The sequence below is a fragment of the Pelobates fuscus genome, chromosome 4, assembly GCF_036172605.1.
Source record: "Pelobates fuscus isolate aPelFus1 chromosome 4, aPelFus1.pri, whole genome shotgun sequence".
Classification (NCBI taxonomy): Eukaryota; Metazoa; Chordata; class Amphibia; order Anura; family Pelobatidae; genus Pelobates; species Pelobates fuscus.
This window is the reverse complement of record NC_086320.1, coordinates 363,642,054-363,661,752: the sequence shown is the minus strand read 5'-3', so window position 1 is coordinate 363,661,752 and position 19,699 is coordinate 363,642,054. Positions and strand designations below refer to the sequence as shown.

Below are 19,699 nucleotides of genomic sequence, written 5' to 3'. Positions count from 1 at the left end.
TTGTAATGAATTATTTTTTTTTACAAATTTTTAAAACGTGCACAGCAAAAACCTGCAAGTTCCTACAAATAAACAACCCTAAATGCATGAAATATGAATTCCTTTAGACAAAAAATATTCTTATCCTGCTGTTGAGATATGAGACAGCCGTGCTGTGCATGGAATCCTGGCAGATCTAACATCCCTCACTATTCTGCCGGCATACAAAAAAAGGCCCTTTTATGGGTATATTTTAAAACAAAAATGCAAATTCTGTCATTAATTAAAAATCTCTCTTCCTATACAAACCTCTCAGATAAATTATTTGCATGTCATTAACATTTTAAGTACATTTCCCTGCTAATAAATTTATAATGCTGCCCTGATTATGAAAAATAACTCATTATTTTTTTCTGCTAAGATGTCAATTTGGAGAAAAAAAAAAAGAAAATTATGCACGATTTTCTCTCAAGGAGACAGATTTCTAGATCATTCCTAAAACAAGGATCTCTGTTATTTTGGAATAAAATAAAAGAAGCTCGATGTTAGATTTAGAATGTCATGTTTTGATTGAAGCGGTTTGGGGGATGTGGAAAATGGATTTTATGCCAATGTAGCCTGTAATCAACAATTTAATCTGACCCTAGCCAAATTGATCACTGGCAGGTTCCAAACAAAGCAGTTAGGATGAATGGTAATAGGAAAAAGGATTAAGAAGCAGGGAAAGATGCATTCATTTATTATAGCAGGCATTTCTGCAGTGATTTAAAAAAGTGCCAATTTCAAATAGAAGATTCTATTTTTTTTGCCCCAATTGAAGTGGTCTGGGTGCAGTGCTCCAGTCTGTTAAAGAGTGCAATTTATAACAGTGCCGCTCTTTCATTATATACATTGCAGGTTTAACAAGCCTCTAGTGGCCGTCTTCCTGACATCCACTAGGGGCACTTCCTCTGCATGCGCACTAGCTTCTCAATGCATCCCATTAGGTCATCAACATTGATGAGCTCAGCCAAGGAGGCGAATCAGCAGCAAGGAGAGCAGTGCGACATGGGACGAGAAGGTAAGGAATACTCAACTGTCAAACCCTCACTCTGCAGGAGCGGGCACCTACATAGATAGCAGGACATTATAGCCTTGGTGTTGCTGAATGCTACCGTGCTCCTGTAAATAAGAACCACCAAAGCCATCATCCAACAAACCAAAACCATGAGCTCTCCAGATGGAAAGATTCTTTACTCCAGCAAACAGAACCATACCTCCACAATGCCTTCTCTGGGCACTTGGTCAAGGTCAAAATTGATTCAGCCAGATTAGCCAATATAAAAATGACTGCAGTCATTTATTATGGGAAAGGACACCAATACAATTACTAAACTGAAAATGGCCAATTTGAAGACGTTTTCCATTTTGGTTACTTTGCCCTGATTTCCTTGTCCATTCTCCATACTATACAGCGCTTAATGTTATTAAACATTAAAAACAAGGTTAGAAATAATATTCGGGTTTGGACCTTCCAATTTTCTTTTGCTTCGTATTATTAAAATGCTCAGAACTTTATTTCCAAGACCCCAGCACAGGCGTGAGATTTAAATGATTGTGATGAATAATTTCATTTTTTGGTTTATTATCTCGAGAAATGCTGCTTAGCACCAACAAATTTCTCCTTCACTACAGTCTTGTAAAAAAGAAAAAATGAGGCAGATTTCAGAATATTTTTTTTTTAAGTTTGGAAAATGAGCTTTGGACCATTCTTTTTAAAGATGTGAATTGCCAGATTTATTGGGAATAACTCCAGGGTAGGATTCAGGAATGCATTGTAGCATTTTATTTGCTGGATAATCTGCTGGATTTAACACAAATAATTGATAGCATTTATTGATATAAAACAAACGGAAAAATGCATCCATACATACATTTCTTCTAACAGATCGATTCTCCAAGTGGGTTTTTATACCATTCAAGTTGAGACATCAAGAACATAAGACTGAAACCCTAAAGGAGTGGTCTACATACAAAGCCCAATGTGCTATTCTTGCAATAATAAGACAGTTATGGTTTGGTTTTGTTTAACACTGACATCATAAGTTGCAAGTCACTGTATCTCAGCTTTAACCCCTTAAGGACCAAACTTCTGGAATAAAAGGGAATCATGACATGTCACACATGTCATGTGCCCTTAAGGGGTTAAGTAGATAAATCTCTAGGAAAAGCAAAAAAAAAAAAAAAAAAATTATAGCCCATTTGTAACATCACACTTCTTCACAGCTCAGGTCTTTATTTGCATATGGAGCATCATTCGAAAATGTTGCCACAAAGAGGTCAGAGCACACATTCAAAATAAAGAGTAACTGGAAAATAATTCTCCATCTGTCAAGCACACTGGGTTATATTAAAATCACAGTTGTGGAAAAAAGTTCCAAAAGTGGAATTATTAGCAGCAACATTCCGTTTGTTTCCATGGTGATTGCTTCATTTACAGAAGTCTTTGCTCATAACTTTCATTTCCTAAAAGATGTTCATATAGATACTAAGTACCAGCTATTTTATTAAATATAAATCAACACCATGACTACAGACTGGTATGTGTAAGACAAAACACTGGTAATACCAAATGCAGTAAAACTTTAAATCCATCCAGCTGTATGTCATTGAAATGGTAGAGTTTGCCTTACCAGAATCATGTGACCGGTGGAGATGTCCATATTGGATTGCACTGGTTCTTCACTCCATGATGAGGTACTGCTCCGGGCAGTGGGACTGGGCATCGGTCCATCACTGAACTGCGATGAGATGCTATTGATACGAGAGCTGTGCAATGGTTCTGGGCGATCAGAAGTCTTGACAGCCATCCGCTGTCGGCATAGCTCCTGCAAGAAGAGAAGGACACCATTAATAATCTCAAATTTAAAGTGAACTGAAATATGACATACACAAAAGAGATCCTGTTAACAGTTTCCACTCTGCTTAGTTTATCATTGACAAGTTGGATACAATTTGAATTGTATAAATCAGAGACTACTTCTGTTGAGTAAGTGCTACCAAAGTATGAAAAAGTTCAGTTCAAGACCTGATTCTTCCACAACTCCCCACTCTGGTTACACTCTGAATTCTTCCACAACTCCCCACTCTGGTTACACTCTGGATTCTTCCACAACTCCCCACTCTGGTTACACTCTGGATTCTTCCACAACTCCCCACTCTGGTTACATACTTTGTTATTTTGGGGGAACGTCAACTACAGTGATCTTAAGTTTCGACCAGGAGCAATGGCACAGATTACTTCTCTGATTCCTTCTTCTAATGTGCTTTATTACAGACATAGAAAACTGTAATCCCAATTCTAATCATCTGATCATACTAATATTCTTCAAAAAAACAAAAAAACTGAGCATTGAGAAGAGGTACCTGCTAGTCCAAGCAGGGTTCCTCTAAGATGTATAGTTTGAACTGAAAACCAAAAATGGTCTGGCAACGAAAAACATACCTACCTATACACAGAAATTGACGTTTTGGCGCATGCCATTTCATTATATATGTAAGTTTAGGTTTAGGGTAAAACCTATGTACACAAAAAGGATTAAAGTTTGGTTTAGGTGAAACTTGAACTCTAAAACCACCAATGATACTAAAATCTTAACATGAGGTGCAATGACACAATAAACATGATGAGCGTCTAGTTCATAAGAGTTTACTAGACCTCGAAGAGTGTATCGAAAAAAAAGGCTGGCCAGGTGCAGTGACCATTAGTCTGACTGGAGAACTTTATAAGCATTGCTACATTATATCATATATTCTGTAGGGTGCGGATAGTCAGCATATAGATATTAAGACCCAAATCCCACATTAAGAGAATCATCCTTTACCATCCCCATAGATTGCATGTGCTACAGGGCAGGAGGAAGCCATGATGAAATATAACCCTATGTATTGTGCTTTATTTTATAATGACTGTATCTCCCTTCTACTGTAATGGAACCTAGCAAATCCCAAGTCTAACTGCTGGAATTTTCAAATAGAAGAGAGAAGATTTGGGCTCATCATAAGAAAAAAAAAAAAAAAAAAAAAACAATTCTACCTATGGTAAAGGTAACTTTAGAAATAATCAAATAGTAAAAAGTAGTGATTTATATATTGAGGCATTCTGTTATATTTGAGAATATCCTGTTTAATGAGAATACCTCTTCTAGGAATCACACTTGCAACCATAAGGTTTGAAGGAGCACTAGAGATACAGCAGTACCATTCACTATGTACAGAGGGGCTGGGGGGTACATAGTGGTCGGGGGGACCACGGTTTATCTCCCCATTTTTGAAGAGGTTTGAAACAAATTAAAACAATATCTCTAGGCTGACTGGTACAAAGGCTGATTTCTAAAATGGGCAGAGCGGATAGACTGACAAGGAGCCAAGATGGAGGCACCCATTTCTAGGATAAAGCTAAATATGCAGATTGAGCTTCTCCATTTACTTTATATTTTTAGATCTCACAAACACATATTGGTTAAATACAGGGGATCAGTAAACGTGCATTATTTAAACTCTGAGCAGTGACAGTCGCCCTTTAAAGATGGATACAATTATCAGAACCTATTTTTATTATGGCCCAGAACGAGAGTAGAAATAAGAAAAAGAAAAGCAATGACATAATATTTACGGATATACAGACACTCAAAGTTTCTTTGCTAGAGGACAGAAAAACAAACAAAAACAAAACCACACATTGAGAATTCTAAAGTCCAATGTCCAGAAACGTTTCACTCGATAAAAAGTGATTGTTACAAATTTAGAACAGAATAGCTTTTTAAAATGAACACCCACTTATTTAAATGATTAACACCATCTTTAATAATAATAATAATAATCCTTCCAATGGGAAGGTGCTTTTTTACGTTTACCAGGTCCATACAAATGGAATTTAATGTCCACATTCTCTCCTTATGATGATTACTGCATGACTATGATTCTGATAGTCCGTTCAGTTAATAACTTCTGGGAGTCCAAATATACACCAAGTAGGTCTCCCCCGATGGGATTTCATGGATATTTGGCCCTTGCTGACACCAATGCAAAGTCTATAGATTGCTGCGAGCATCTTTGCTATGATGGAACTCACAACTGCTAAAGGAACACCAGTTTCTATTCAATAAACCATGACTTCTGATACTGTAAGCTGAAACCATAGTAACTAAGGTGAAAACAAATGTCAAAATTGATTTTGTTTTCCCAACTGTTTTGCATTATATTTTGAAAGGCGATTGCCTACTTACTTTTTAATGAATCTGTTTCTATGGCTTCCCTAATTAAATTCTAAGAAGTGAAAACTGAAGTTCCAATGCAGATTCTCTAATCCACTATTTTTGTCATGTGCTTTAAGGCACAATACACACTCACATTTCTATATCGACTTCTGTACGAGAAAAGAAACACATTGCATGGTACGAGGTGCATGGTGAATAACAGTGATTATATTGTAATCAAATAAACCATTTACATTGTGTAAATTCTAAATTAAATGTATAGACTATTAATGAGTACCACTGGCACTGCAGATATTCATACACACACTGTATGTCCAGTGACATAGTATAGCGTGCAGTATCAAGACGAGCCATTGCTGAAGTAGACTGGAAATTCAAAGTCTTACTCGTGGACTATGATGAAAAGCAAACAAACAGCAAGAAAAAACGAAAAAACACAAAAACCTATAATTATATCTTCTATACTTTCCAAACATTTAATATATAAAACAGATATTTATTTTTCCTCCTGTTATTTTCCTATGTTGGTTATTTTATCTCAGATGATCCGATCGGTGAACCAAATGGCAGGAAAATGTTCCCATCATACCGCAAAATATACATAAAATTATATTATGTATACATTGTGCAGCACATTGATTCGCCCAAATTTGAATGTCCTGAAATGTTCTATGTGCGGAAAAATGGCTCAGCAAAATTAAATATTCTTGCTGTGGATAAGTCTACTAAACAGTGGCGTGATCAACCTATATGCAATAAAATTAACCTATAACAGTGTGGCATAACCTATAACATATGTGGCATAACCAACCCACATATACTGAAGAGCATATACAATACAATTAACATATCATTAATCTCCAGCATTTTTCTTATATACGGTAAATAACTTTGTTGCTGTGGGTAAAATCTCCTTTCCTCAAGTCTCAGTGGATGACCTTGCATCTTGTACTTTTCCATACAGAGTCATTAAAAGCTTAAAAAATTAGATGCAGTAGATCAGTTTCCAATCTCCAACTTTTCATTTAATAATATGTCTCTCCCATTGTTTTTTTTGGCATCTCGTCTTAAACAAAATATAAAAGGCAGATTCATAATTCATGTTATGAAATGAGTAGCATCTCCTGCCATCATTAGATGTGTGCAACATAAAAAAAAGCCGCTGTTTAGGCTTTCACGCTCCACTGTTTATTAATTAGGAACTGCATGGAAACTTGGTTTCTTTTCAAACTATACATATTGTCTAGTGAACAAGAAGGAAACAATTAATTTTGGAATTGTGGGTTTTTAATTTGTCAAGCTATGGTCTGCTGATGGTGTAACTGGTCAGAATGTTTGCAGAGATGGATTTAGAGGGAACAATACAGAAAATATCTCATGGCTTCATTTCCCCTGTTGGAGCTGTGTGGTCGGCCTTTGTCTATATTTGCATCCATGGGAAAGCTGCAGCATAAAGTTTTCAGTAATATTAAGGGATTTAAGGGGAGCGGGAAGAGTAACTTACATGACCCTGATTTCTCAAAGCTTTTACAGAATTTGGGATCCACGCCAACACGCTCTTTGATCTTTTCTTTCATGCAATAAATACTTGCTATTGCTACAACGTAGACAAATTATCTTATGCCTTTTCACGTTTATGATAATTCACTACTAAACGCTGACTCTTAGATCCCCTATATATGTGCATTTGACCCTTAAAATTTACCTTAATTTACCTTATTATATTTTTCCCCAAAACACTTTTTTTAAATGAAGAAGATCATGATGGATGACGGGGCAACAGTGCTGAACACCCTAATAAAAGTTTACAGATGTTGAAATAAAACATGTACATAAAGGTAAGAAATATATATTTATATAGGGACTGATAATTGGGAGGACCTCTCTGTAATCCCTTTTCAGTCTTTTTCATATTATATTCTTTGGGTTATGCCCTTATACCCTGCAACCTTACCAACTCCAGTGTAGGATTTTTTTTTGTCTTTTACTGGGCGTTGTGCCTTCTCTATTTTAATATTCTCATCACGTAATCCATACAGTAGGGCTTCCCATTTAAAGTCCTTTGCTAGTAGCCAATTCTAAAATGTTAATTGCTACGGCAAGTCTAGAGAGCTCATGGCACATTCGCCAGGCGTCAATTTCTATTACCAGGTCTAAATTTTTACTTGTCAAAGGCTAGTGGTGAGTGGAAATTTTGAGCTGTGCTATTCAGCAAGTGAGAATTTGTTGGTGCCATGCAGATTTAATAATACAGAACTGCCTTCAGTGGAGAGAACAAGACAAAACCTAGATATAAAAATAAAATACCTGGAATAGCCGATCAGTGGGAATATTGTAGGGTAACACATTCAATTTATTGAGAAAAGTTTGGAATTTGGTTCCCCCAAAGGCAAAGAACAAAAGTGGGTTTTATAATGAACTTATCAGACGGGTAAATTATTTAATTCAGGGTTTAAACAAATTTGCTTTGAATCTAGGAGCCAGATAAAAAAGTTAGGAGCCAGTTTTTTTTTTAATTAACAAAGCTTTATTTTCAACAACAAAAATAACAGAGCTTTAATTTACACACAAATAAGACTAAACCCAAATGGTATTTAACTATTACAGATAATCAATATATTCTGATGTGACATACCAGATGTTTTATGCAAAGTATCAGTTTATGATACTTGGCTTTTTTGGGCCATAAACATGGCTTTTCTTTTTTTGAAGGACAGTACCAATACTCACACACACCCACTGATAGATACACACATACACAGTGATAGACAAACACACTCACTTATTTCACACACACTCGCAAGTTATTATTTTTTGTTTTATTTTAAATTTATGTCCACCTAGCAGCCCTACCATTGGGAGAGTTGGGGTGGATCCTTTCCCTGGGGTCCAGCAGAACTGCAATGATCCTGTAATCTGCAAGCTCTTCCTGCTCTGCTTCATTGTCTGCCATTTAATGAAGACAGAGCTGGAGTGATGTCATATCCCAGCTCAATAGGGCATGCGGGGGAGCAGGGGTATTACAGCTCCATCGCTGCCCGTCTCTATTGCTCACTGCTGCATGCCTTGAGAGAGCCCCAAGGTGGGCCACCCAGGAAAGGCAGAACACAGAGTGCTCGGTCACACTTGTGACCATAGCGATCCCTGTACTTCTACCACTGCACGTTACGTGTATCAGCAGGCATTGGAGTAAGCCAAGTTGAAACACCCAGGCACGTGGACAAAATTCCTAGTCGCCATGGCTACCTGGGATTTGTCAAGCCCTGATTTAATTCCTATATTTTATCACAATTTACATACATGCACCAGAAGAAATTAAGTTCTAGAACAATGTGTTTTTAAGCAAAACAAGGATACGGAGTATTGCAGAATATTTAGTGCACATAGACAATAGTCAATATTCAGTGCACGTAGACAATACTCCATACAGTATACCCTTCTAATTGCTGATACATTACGCATGTTATATATGTTTATCAACATCAGAATATCTATGGGACATGAAAATGGTGGATCTAGCTTCTATATATCCCTGCTAGATGTCCTCACAACAATTTTATTAAAAGAAAAACAAGCACTAGAGACAGACATTTATTGTTTGTATTGCTACAGAAACAAATCGATGATTGTTACTCATAATACCAAAGAATCTCTACACTACAGGACAACAAAATGAGATTTTAAAGCTTAATCCCTTCACCACAAAAGACCAATAAACAGCATCTAAATCTCAAAATCAATAGGAACAGACTGCAATGTACTTTTAGCAAAATACAACAAAAGGGACAAACTGTGCGATGCACAAAGTTTTTATTAAAAGCTGCATAAAATCTGGCGAGTTTGTTTTATTTCATTATTTTTATGCTATAGAACAAAGTAAATAATTTTTTAATTGTCTTTTAAACATTACGTGAGAAGGACAATGGAACAAGTTGACCAAACATATGATAAAATGTTAAATCGCATAATTCTAATGCTGCGCAAATTCTTCTAACTCCGAAAATTAGAATATTGCAAAAAAAACTAGAATTGCCGCTTATGGCAACCAAAGGTTTAAATGTTGTGTTTGTGTATTGTTACAGTTTGTCTAGTCTCTCCACCTGCTTATTGGTTAAAAGGGAACTAACTAAAACAGCTGTATGTAACAAATAATTGTTTGTCTACTTACCCTGCCTGAAATATTTAATGGTAAGGGATACCATATGGTGTCTAAACATTATCCTCTTAGTATGTCTGTATTGGATGAGTGGATGGTTTGAAATTTTAATTGTTTATCATAGAACAGCAATCTAAACAAAACATCATTTTTATCAGGTCTTTATGTGCTAGCTATGCAATCTGTTAAAAAAAAATTATAAGTCATTTTATTGTATAGTTTCTCAACCGCAGATGACACACAAGACGCAATCAGCCTCCAACTGCCATAACACTAAATAAGGCTGTGCACATTCCATCACACATTCTAAACCCCACTCTAAATTGGGATTAGGGTATCCAGTTAATATTCTGTCACAAAATAATAAGTGGGTTGGGGATACCCAGGCTCCAATAAAATTCAATTTAACCTCCGTAAATAAAGTGACTTCCTCCATATTAAAACTTCTTAATGCATTCAAAATAAAAACTGAACTTTGACGTAAGGTAGAAATGGGCGCATCTAAAAAAAAAAAAAAATCCAAAATACCCCACAGAAAAAATATATATAATACTTAGCCTTAAAGGACCACTATAGTGCCAGGAAAACATACTCGTATAAAACATATAATTTAAAAAAAAAAGTTATACATTATATTACAATAGAGCGATTTCTACAATCTTCCAGGTGTTTATTATTCTAGAGCTTTGAATGAATTGGAGTAGGTTAGATAGATGATTTAATTAGGGGAGGTTGTAATGATTGATGGTTTCTTTCTATGGAATAGATACAGTGACAATCGTTAACTCAGATAATAGCTTGTTCTTTTAAGTTAGTTTATGCACAGATCTATTTTTACCTAATAGACTGATTGCTGATGCATGTTTAATGGGGATCCATCATACACAATACTTTTAAAAAGAAGGTCCTCTTCAGGGGTAAGCTTTACAATTAAATCCACTGAAATTATAGATTGAATATTAACTAAATTATAAATTTACCTAGTTTGTCTCTGAGCTCACTAGGTGCAACACAGACACAAACTACTGCCATATTACTCAACGTTCATAATCCAAACCCAAATTCTATGTAGAATTCAACTGCAAGTATTGTAGGATATTTTCAGGTGCGGATTTATCGCACTGATCCACGTAGCATAAAGGTAACTTAAATAACAAATATTTTACCTTTTTGGTCAGACGAACTTACACTTTCATGGCAATTTCAGTGGCACATGTTTTTTAAAGGAACTATAAACATGTTAGGAATACAAATCTGGTTAGTTACTGGTTTTCCTCATCTTTTTGAAATAAAATTAAGAAAATAGAGGGTTTCACTCCCCCATACCCAGCTCAGCGCTGCTAACCTCACACAACGTCATCGAGCAGAGATGGCCGCAGAAGGAAGCATCGGGGACCTGATATGCATGTACTGCAAGTGCTAGGCACACATCCAAGCTTCCACGTAGCAAAGCATTGTATTCAGTGTTTTACTCTGCCAGTGCACTGTAGTCACATCTAGCAGAGGACAGTCTGACAGTCACTAAAGAGGGACTTAACCCGGCAATGTACACTTTGCAGTTTCTAAAATTCCACAATGGTTGACATTGCAGGGTTAAATGGACAGAGTCACTGCACCCAGATCACCTCATTGAGATTTGGCATATTGTACAGGTACCTGTGATTTGGGTTTATTCATAGATTAGAATGGATACTAAACGATTGCTGCCACAGGATTTATGTTTGTTCATATATCCCTTTGTATTACCCAACCTTGTTACAATGCTACTACCAGTCCCATGCGCTCCCTATACATGGAGAATTGCACACCTCCCAACAAAGGGAGGTATGGAATCAGAAAAGGATGGGCGGAGCTATGTGGGGGAATCCCCAATGATGCAACCAGAAAAAGGGCAGGTCCACCAGAAAAAAAAGGGCAATCCCCCTTACTGGCAGCCTCCCAGCGGGCCCCCAGCCTTCAGGACTATGTAGAGAGCACTGCTAAAGAGCTCCCTGCATGGTACTCGTTCCCACCTTACAGTGCTTGCGTTGTGCTTCCAAAGTAAGTTCCCTAGTGTCCCCACAAGCAGGACACGAACTTGAAATGGGGATGTAATTAGTTTGTGGAGATTCATAAGATTACTCTCTTCTGTCTCATGTCTAAAGATTTTGCCTCTAAACTAAAAGCAGCAAGGTGAATGGTTAGTGTATAGCTAACAGTGTGAGCACAGGGCTGGATTTTGGAATTTTAAATAAGTGTTTGATAATGCATAGATGACATGTCTTGTTTAGCATTACAGCCTACAGGTTTACATTAAACCTATATACAAACAGTATATTGTCTTTAAATACCTTAACATAAGAACGTTCACTTATCATCTATAAATTATATCACTTAGCAATAAATGTATGGACCAGGGGAAATGTATATTACTTCGCTAATGTGATTTGCCAGCTTTGCTTGATATAATGACCCTAATATCACTGGGAATAAAATAAGCTAGTTGTATCATTTAAAACTGTCCCTACAGTTGCAAGGAAACACCTTTTCCGTACACACCACAATTTTAAAGAAAATGTTACCCACTATTACAAAAGAGCCCACAGCTTGCATGACCTACCTATCTGCCATGCCATTAGGTCGCCTATGGTAAAATCTCCACTAATTGGGTTCTCACGATTAACTATCTTTACATTTATCCTGGTTTATGCCTTTTGGCTTTCTGATTTATTTAATGTTTAATTGTATGCAGAAGTCCTGCAGAATTATGCCAAAGAATCAATTAGCCAAACATAATAAATTGTGGTTCAACTCCTCGGGACATTAAATCAGAATTCTACAATTGGTCACTAGCTTGAGATGGGTTGGCACATGTCATGAAGCATGCAGACCCTTTGTCGTTTGCTGGCACTGCAGCCTGGTATATGCAAATACATGACACCCAGTTACATAACGGGAGCAATAAAAAAAACACGTGATCTTAGAAGACATAAAACAATTACTTTAAACTGAATGATAGTGTAGCAGATGTCTTCACATAACTGACTTAAAGAGAATTTGTGTTTATTTGTCTTTATATACGTAGAGTATTGGCAAATATATAAAAAAAAAATAGCTACTATGTTACTATCAAAATATAGTTTTGCTTTGGTAGACCCGGACAGCCAATATAAATACTGCTAATTAAATGAGCATTAAAAAAATATATAAAATAAAATAAAAATAAAAAATTAGTATAGGCTGTGTGGCTTAAATAGATTTAAGAAAACCCATGAAAGTTAGCACAGTAATCAACTAGAAAATAAAATTGTGCAATGGACATGTTGTCCGTACGTTTAACGTATTAAACAAAGTCAGGCTATTTGGAAGGAATCCTCGAGCCAAAATTATTTCTCCAGTTATGTGAAGGAAGACCATATGTTTATTCAGGGACATTTAATTTGTTTGCCCTTCACTTGCATGAGTTTATGTCCATACTCTGTGCTCCCTTATGCCCTGTTTTAGCTTATTTGCATATGACTACGTTATCCCTAAAGGCAGATGTGCACCCCTTGCTCACTGGGCCCCAAGAGCAGTTACACTTTATCAATGAGGCTCAAAAGCAGGTTGAAAAAAAAAAAAAAAAAGAACCATCTGTAGCTGCTATATTTCTCGTTCAGAGGGGAAAGTGCATGGCGTTTTGATTTAGATCTGCGTGTGGGATCACACTGTTATGCAAATGGATGGACCCTCCCCCCCCCCCCCCCCCCCGCACGGACACACGTGAGATACAACTTGCTGGAAGTTGGAGAAGGGACAGAATTCTGAGCTTTTAATCTATACTTTGTTTTCTTATACTCAAATTTGACTTATGGGAAATGTATGATGTAAGTATCTTATAAAAATAATTGCTACCATACATTGGGTATCTCTTCTAAGCTTCTAAGTAAAGATGCAGCATTGTCGAGATATTAATGTTCAGAATTTCTAAGACACTGCATGGAATTTCTGACAAGAATGTTAGATAGAGCTTTCATTCAATCCATTTGTTGACAACTAAACATATATGTATAAAACCATAATGTAGCTTGCACTATTAAATATAAACACAAAGATGTATACATATTCAACCTCTCCCTGAACTAGATATATTTTTTATATGAATTATAAGTAATACATTATTTGGGCTGGCAAGGTGGACGGGGGACAAATTAACCCCCCTCCCCCCCAGGCTGCTAACATACAGGGAGTGTGGGCACGGTCTTTCTACTATTTAAAAGGAACCGAAGGTGTGTTGAGATGCCAGTTGTCAGAAAACAGCAGGAGCGAGGCTGCCGGAAGGAACAGAGCAGGAGCTTTGCTAGCTCAGCACTGCGTGGCTTCGTGCTTGCCCTGTTGGTTCGTATACTCAATGCTCTCCAGAACTACTGATCTGGCTCGCTGGAAAATTTCCTGGGAGCCTGCAGTATTGGAGTCCAACCAGGCTGTCAGAACATGCAATATATATATTATGCAGGTGTTTGCAAGGGACTGTGGGATAAGATGAAAGGTTGGTGTCAATGGAATAAAAAGAATTGTGTGAATTTCCCATCATGCTGTGCAGGTCATACTGATGGAGGTCACAGGGATATACGAGGTCACACCTCACAACTCCAGGGGCCTCAGTATGTCAAATGATCTATTGTTTGTGTAGTGTGAAGAGGATCATCGTAACAGAGATCTGTGAAATTTATGTGCAAGAAAAGGCTATTAGTTTGTATGAACCCCCCAAGACAAAGGTTGTCAGCCCTCTGTGTACATTGGTGATACCCACTGTGCACTCTGTACACCGTTACTCTCTGAGAGGGTTTGTTTGGGAAACCTTTGGCATTGTGGAAATCTGGAGCAGGTGAACGGTTCTGGCAGCATAGTTTGTCCCCCCCCTTGCCCTAAATGTATTTAAACTTTATTGAAAGTTTTAAAGAAAGAAAAAAAACCCTAAATAACCTTCAGGTACAGGTACAGACTATACAACGTGTACAACATTGAGGGATGTTGATCAAGGAAACATAGCTTACAAATTACAACATTTTGGCTTGTAAAACCCACTCAGACATCTAGGACATAGAAACTGCCTGCCGCAGTTAAATCACAACTTTATACCACTGAGACCAGGCTTTGTTAAACTATAGGAGAGGCCCAGACAGGGTGTGGTACATCACATATATTCTGTTTGCCAACCTCTCTCGTTTTCCTGACATTGAGGGGTATCGGGGCATTCCAAGCACCAGCCACAGGTACTTCTGGCTGCTACCAACACATGCATAATCATGCTCCCCTGTAAAATAGGTCGTTTTTTTGAGAAGTACGTCAAGAAGTAAAATTTGTGGTGCTAAAGGAAAATGGAGTCCCATCACGGAGTATGTTAAAGAACTGACTTAGTGCCATTCTGGTAGAATTATGAGGTGAGATATTGCAAAAGAGAATTGTTCAGGTAAAGAAGCAAGCAGTATTGTATTTACTTATCCCAAAATGTGTTTTATACCTCTTTGACCGAACAAATCAGACAAAAAAAAATAATTATTAAAAAAATGAAATCTGATTTATCGAAATAGTCCAAAATATGAAGCTAATCTACTTTGTCTTATGTATTTGTCCTACGCTTGTCAATTTTTGACAAAGGGTGGTGCTTAAGTAATTCCACTTTTTTTGTCGAGAAAATTATTCCCACAATAGGGACCTTCCCATCCAGTCCTTCCTCCATAGCCTCACAACATTATCTGTCATTCCTTTCCGAGCGTCCGGGACAGAGCCGCTTTAAGCATTACAAAAATATGTTAAAGGAGGACATAAATTAATAAATAAAAAATTAATTCTTCAAAAGGATTTTTTTTTCTCCTTCTATCTGGATAGGTTTTTTTTCCTGGCTTTAGAGCACACAGAATCCGCCTTGAAGTCTTTTCTGTGAATCTGTGGTTTTTGGAAGAGAAGTGCTTATGATTGAAGTATGCAACTCATACCAGATGATTAATTCATTATTTTAATGCCTAAAGCTCAGAGACGTACGCCTGCCAAATTTGCAGGGCCCAGCCATGCCAATACAGAGACTACTCCAATAACAAATTTATATCTGTGATTTAACACCTCTCCATTCATTGCTCACCCTCTGGCATAATAAGAGCTAAAGGGGATGCATCAGAAGAAATATCTCCACCCTACGTAGCAATTGATACATTCAGCAGATTATTATGGACAAACCATATCTTCATCTTACTGAAACCAAGTTTAAATATTTAGATTTTGTTTTTAACATAGAAAGCTGTTCAGTTTGGCTAAAGACGGATGTTCGTTCATTAAAAAGCAAGGAGAAACCCAAGGTACTTTAAAATTACATATCCATATGTTCATCCAGATATTTAGAGTGGAACAGTTAATTATCACTGGACTAGAGTGAATAGAACAAGTGAAAAAGGTTTAAAAAGGATAATCTGGTATCCTGCAGAGGACTTCTTGTGATTTAATGTGACCTTGGTTCCAGGACCAGCTATTCAATGCATTGCCCTTCTTTCCTGGTTATCATGCACGTTAATACACATGTCCTATTCTCTCTGCAGTTCCCATTCTTCAATATTTAATTAATGTATATCTATCTGTACTCATCACTGACAATATCAACATACTGAAGAGGGCCTTGTTTGTCTTTCATATCCCCAACAAGTGAATTGTTTATTCTAGTTAAGCAGTCTCTTTGTAATTGAAGTTTCTTCAATGTGTGTATAGACGCTTCATTGGACAGGCTTCGGATCTCATTTTATTTAATAGCCTATCTGTGTTATGTGGTCAAATCTCACATTTTAAACTACTTTTCTTTTTGTCTGAAGCTAGAGGGGAAGGTTCTCCAAGAAGGATCACAATGACTGACTGGTTGATTTGGTGGTTTGAAAAAAAAAACATAGTTGGTGAAATGTTCTAAGGTGCATGTAGGGGTTTCAGGAAAAACCCATCTTAGAATTGTTGTTCATGCGGTCCTTTGTCTAGGTTTTATCACAAAGATTCAGTAATATGGCAGTCCGTTTTTTACCATAGTAGTAGGCAGGTGCACGGTACAGTATTTCATTACATAGGTGACCAATGCAATTTGGCTAGGTACCGTATTCTGTATAAGTATCTTATACATTGGCCTCTCATCTCCCGTCATCCTCAGCTCATGGCCATTGCGGCCCACCGGGCATTTGCAGCCTGGGACCTGTTTAATGGGGGTGGGGTTAGGAGACCTTTGGAACTCCATATGTTGTGGACTACATATCCCATACTGCTCTAAAGCTTTAAAGGGAGATGTTGTGCACAACATCTGCAGTGCTGAAGGTTACCTACCCAAGTTATAGGGTTATGGGTGTTTTTCTGGTAGCACTAAGAGGACTTGGGATTATGTAGGCTGATTTTTTTAGGGTCAAGCTCCTGATCTGTATCAGGGTAAATTGGAACAATTAAAAGCCATTTGGCTGTAGTTCGGGTGCTTGTAAATAACCAAATCACCTAAGTTGTATATACGTTCAGCTGATTTCAACAAATAACAGACAACTGAACTGCAGATGAATGGAAGTTATAATTCTGTTGAAATAATAACTTTACATTTTAACAGCCAAATTAGCTAAAACAGCAACATTGTAACAAACAGCATCTTCACATATTAAACATACTAACAATTTATGCAAGTTTAGGTCATCATTGATTGCACGACACACCAGTAACATTTGTCATAAAAATTGTTACAATGATTGTATTAACATTCCAGTATCAACTTTACATGTTATATGTTCAATGTTGATATCTGTAAATTGTACAATTTAAGTATCAGTGAATTATATATAAAGGCAGGATTTAATCTATTAATGAAGAATGTGTAACACAATTAGAATGAATAAACCTGTTTGGGGAAACAGATCAAATCAAACTTAATTGTATTTGAAAAAAAAAAAAGTTAAAGGGACTCTCCAGTGCCATGAAAACAATCCAGTTCTCCTGGCACTGCAGGATCCTGGAGTGCCCCCTTCCTTCCCCCCCATCCCATGTCGCTGAAGGGGTTAGATCCCCTTCAGCTACATACCTGAATCCAGCGGCGATGTCACTCGGCACTGGGTAATGCTTCTGCTCCTCCAACATCAGCCGGCGGGGGAGACCTACAGCGCATGTGCGGCAATGGCCGCACGTCCGCATTAAAGCTCCCCATAGGAATGCATTATTCAATGCTTTACTACGGGGAAAATCTGATGCTGGATGTCCGTGATGCATTAGACATGGTTCTATTGGGTACAGTGTAGAATGATTGAACGTAGGTTTATTGGAAAATGTGTGCACTTGAATCAAAAGTTAAATATATTATCAAAGAGATGTTTTAATGGAAAAGATGGTTAAAAGTTGTAAATGGAGTAAGTTAAGTTCCGTCCCCACATCTGCTTCCATTTAATTTGTCTAGTTATGACCTTGCAACAGATGCTGAAAATCCTACATTAAGCAGTTGCTGTGGACACAACCAAAGTATGGTTCTGTGCGTAAAACACACACCTCTAGCCATCTCACTGATTGGGATGTCTTATGTCAAATTACCTTCTAAATAGGGCAAACTATGATAAAGATTCACATACTTTTAAAGAAAAGACCAGAATGTTTTATAAGGAACGTGAATAAATTCTGCAATTAAATTTAAAGACAGTATAGTGCTGTGATATTTGTTTTATCAGATGCACGGCACCTATAGTTAGCAATGGATGGAGATTTATTCTCCTTTAGGTGAAAATAATACAAGTTTACAAAAAAATAATCAGAATTTTAAGCTCTCGCTATTCTATATATTACTTGATTGCCATTTGTCAAATAGGGAAAATGCTAGGATTCTATTTGTATTTTATTGAATTTAAATTAAAAAAACAAACAAACAAAAAAAACACCCCAACAATCCTCCAATCCGCAAACAAGGGTTTGGTTACCAGGTAACACAAAATCATCAAAACCTAGTACTGCCATAATGAGCGGTTTTGATTTCTTAGTGTCGCAAAAAGGGATTTTGAGCAATATATAACCTGTGTAGACCAGCAATCTCCCTATAATACACAGTGAACATTTTAATGCCCAATCAATTATAAAACAACTTCTATAGATTTTACCATGCAACCGCATCATGATCAAACCCATAATACATATTATGGGAAATGTAATCACCATACTCAATGGTCATGATGTGGAATGGTTTATATTGTTATTGTCGGGGACTCCTGGTAAGGTTCAGACTAGTCTGACACTGGCCTTGATTTAATAAGCTTTCCACATGATTCTGTACTGATAGGGTTTTCTATTTTCTTATTCCCTAACAACAACTTACCACATTATTTATCTTAGTTCCATAGACTTTAATGGGGACTTCTGTAGAGAAGTGATTTGGAAAGCTTATTAAATGTTGGCCAATGTTGAGTCCCTAATGGTAGATATAGGAAAGTTTTAGGAAGACATATTTCCAGTCATCAAAAGGTTGAGCTCAACAGAACGAAAGACAGACACCTACTAAAATTGGCAACAATAACAGGCACAAGCCAAAGTTAGGAGCCCACAAGTTGGGACGGTCAACAAAACCCACCAGAGATTGGTATGGGCAGACAGACAATGGTAACGTAGCAAACAGTACAATGGATCAATGACAAAATTATCCAAATTCTATGCACGCTAGAGAAATCACTCACTTTGCAAAGAGAATTTCTTATGTGTACCTAATAGATGCCTATGGAAAAACACGGAAGGTTGCATGCATCATTTAGTGCATGGTGTATGAGTGGAAGAAGTCAGTTGTCACTCAGCTTCATGAGAGATCGCATCAAAAAAAACTACGCAAGGACTAAGTGCATCAAAAAAAGGACACAAGGACTGAGTGCATCAAAAAAGGACACAAGGACTGAGTGCATCAAAAAAGGACGCAAGGACTGAGTGCATCAAGAAAGGACGCAAGGAGTAAATGCATCAAAAAAGGACGCAAAGACTAAGTGCATCAAAAAAGGACGCAAGGACTGAGTGCATAAAAAAAGGACGCAAGGACTGAGTGCATCAAGAAAGGACGCAAGGACTGAGTGCATCAAGAAAGGACACAAGGAGTAATTGCATCAAAAAAGGACGCAAAGACTAAGTGCATCAAAAAAAGGACACAAGGACTGAGTGTATCAAAAAGGGACGCAAGGACTGAGTGCATCAAGAAAGGACGCAAGGACTGAGTGCATCAAGAAAGGACGCAAGGAGTAAGTGCATCAAAAAAGGACGCAAGGAGTAAATGCATCAAAAAAGGACTCAAAGACTAAGTGCATCAAAAAAGGACGCATGGACTGAG

At 37.3% G+C, this 19,699-nt stretch overlaps 1 protein-coding gene across 1 annotated transcript in view; it reads right to left on the bottom strand.

The window, feature by feature from the left end:
• The window catches only part of PTPRN2 (protein tyrosine phosphatase receptor type N2), an 808,683-nt gene that overhangs the window by 53,898 nt on the left and 735,086 nt on the right, over positions 1 to 19,699 (bottom strand). The window contains exon 14 of the mRNA XM_063452665.1: positions 2,652 to 2,846. Within this exon, the coding sequence (XP_063308735.1) occupies positions 2,652 to 2,846 (195 nt within the window). The remainder of the gene's footprint in view (positions 1 to 2,651; positions 2,847 to 19,699) is intronic.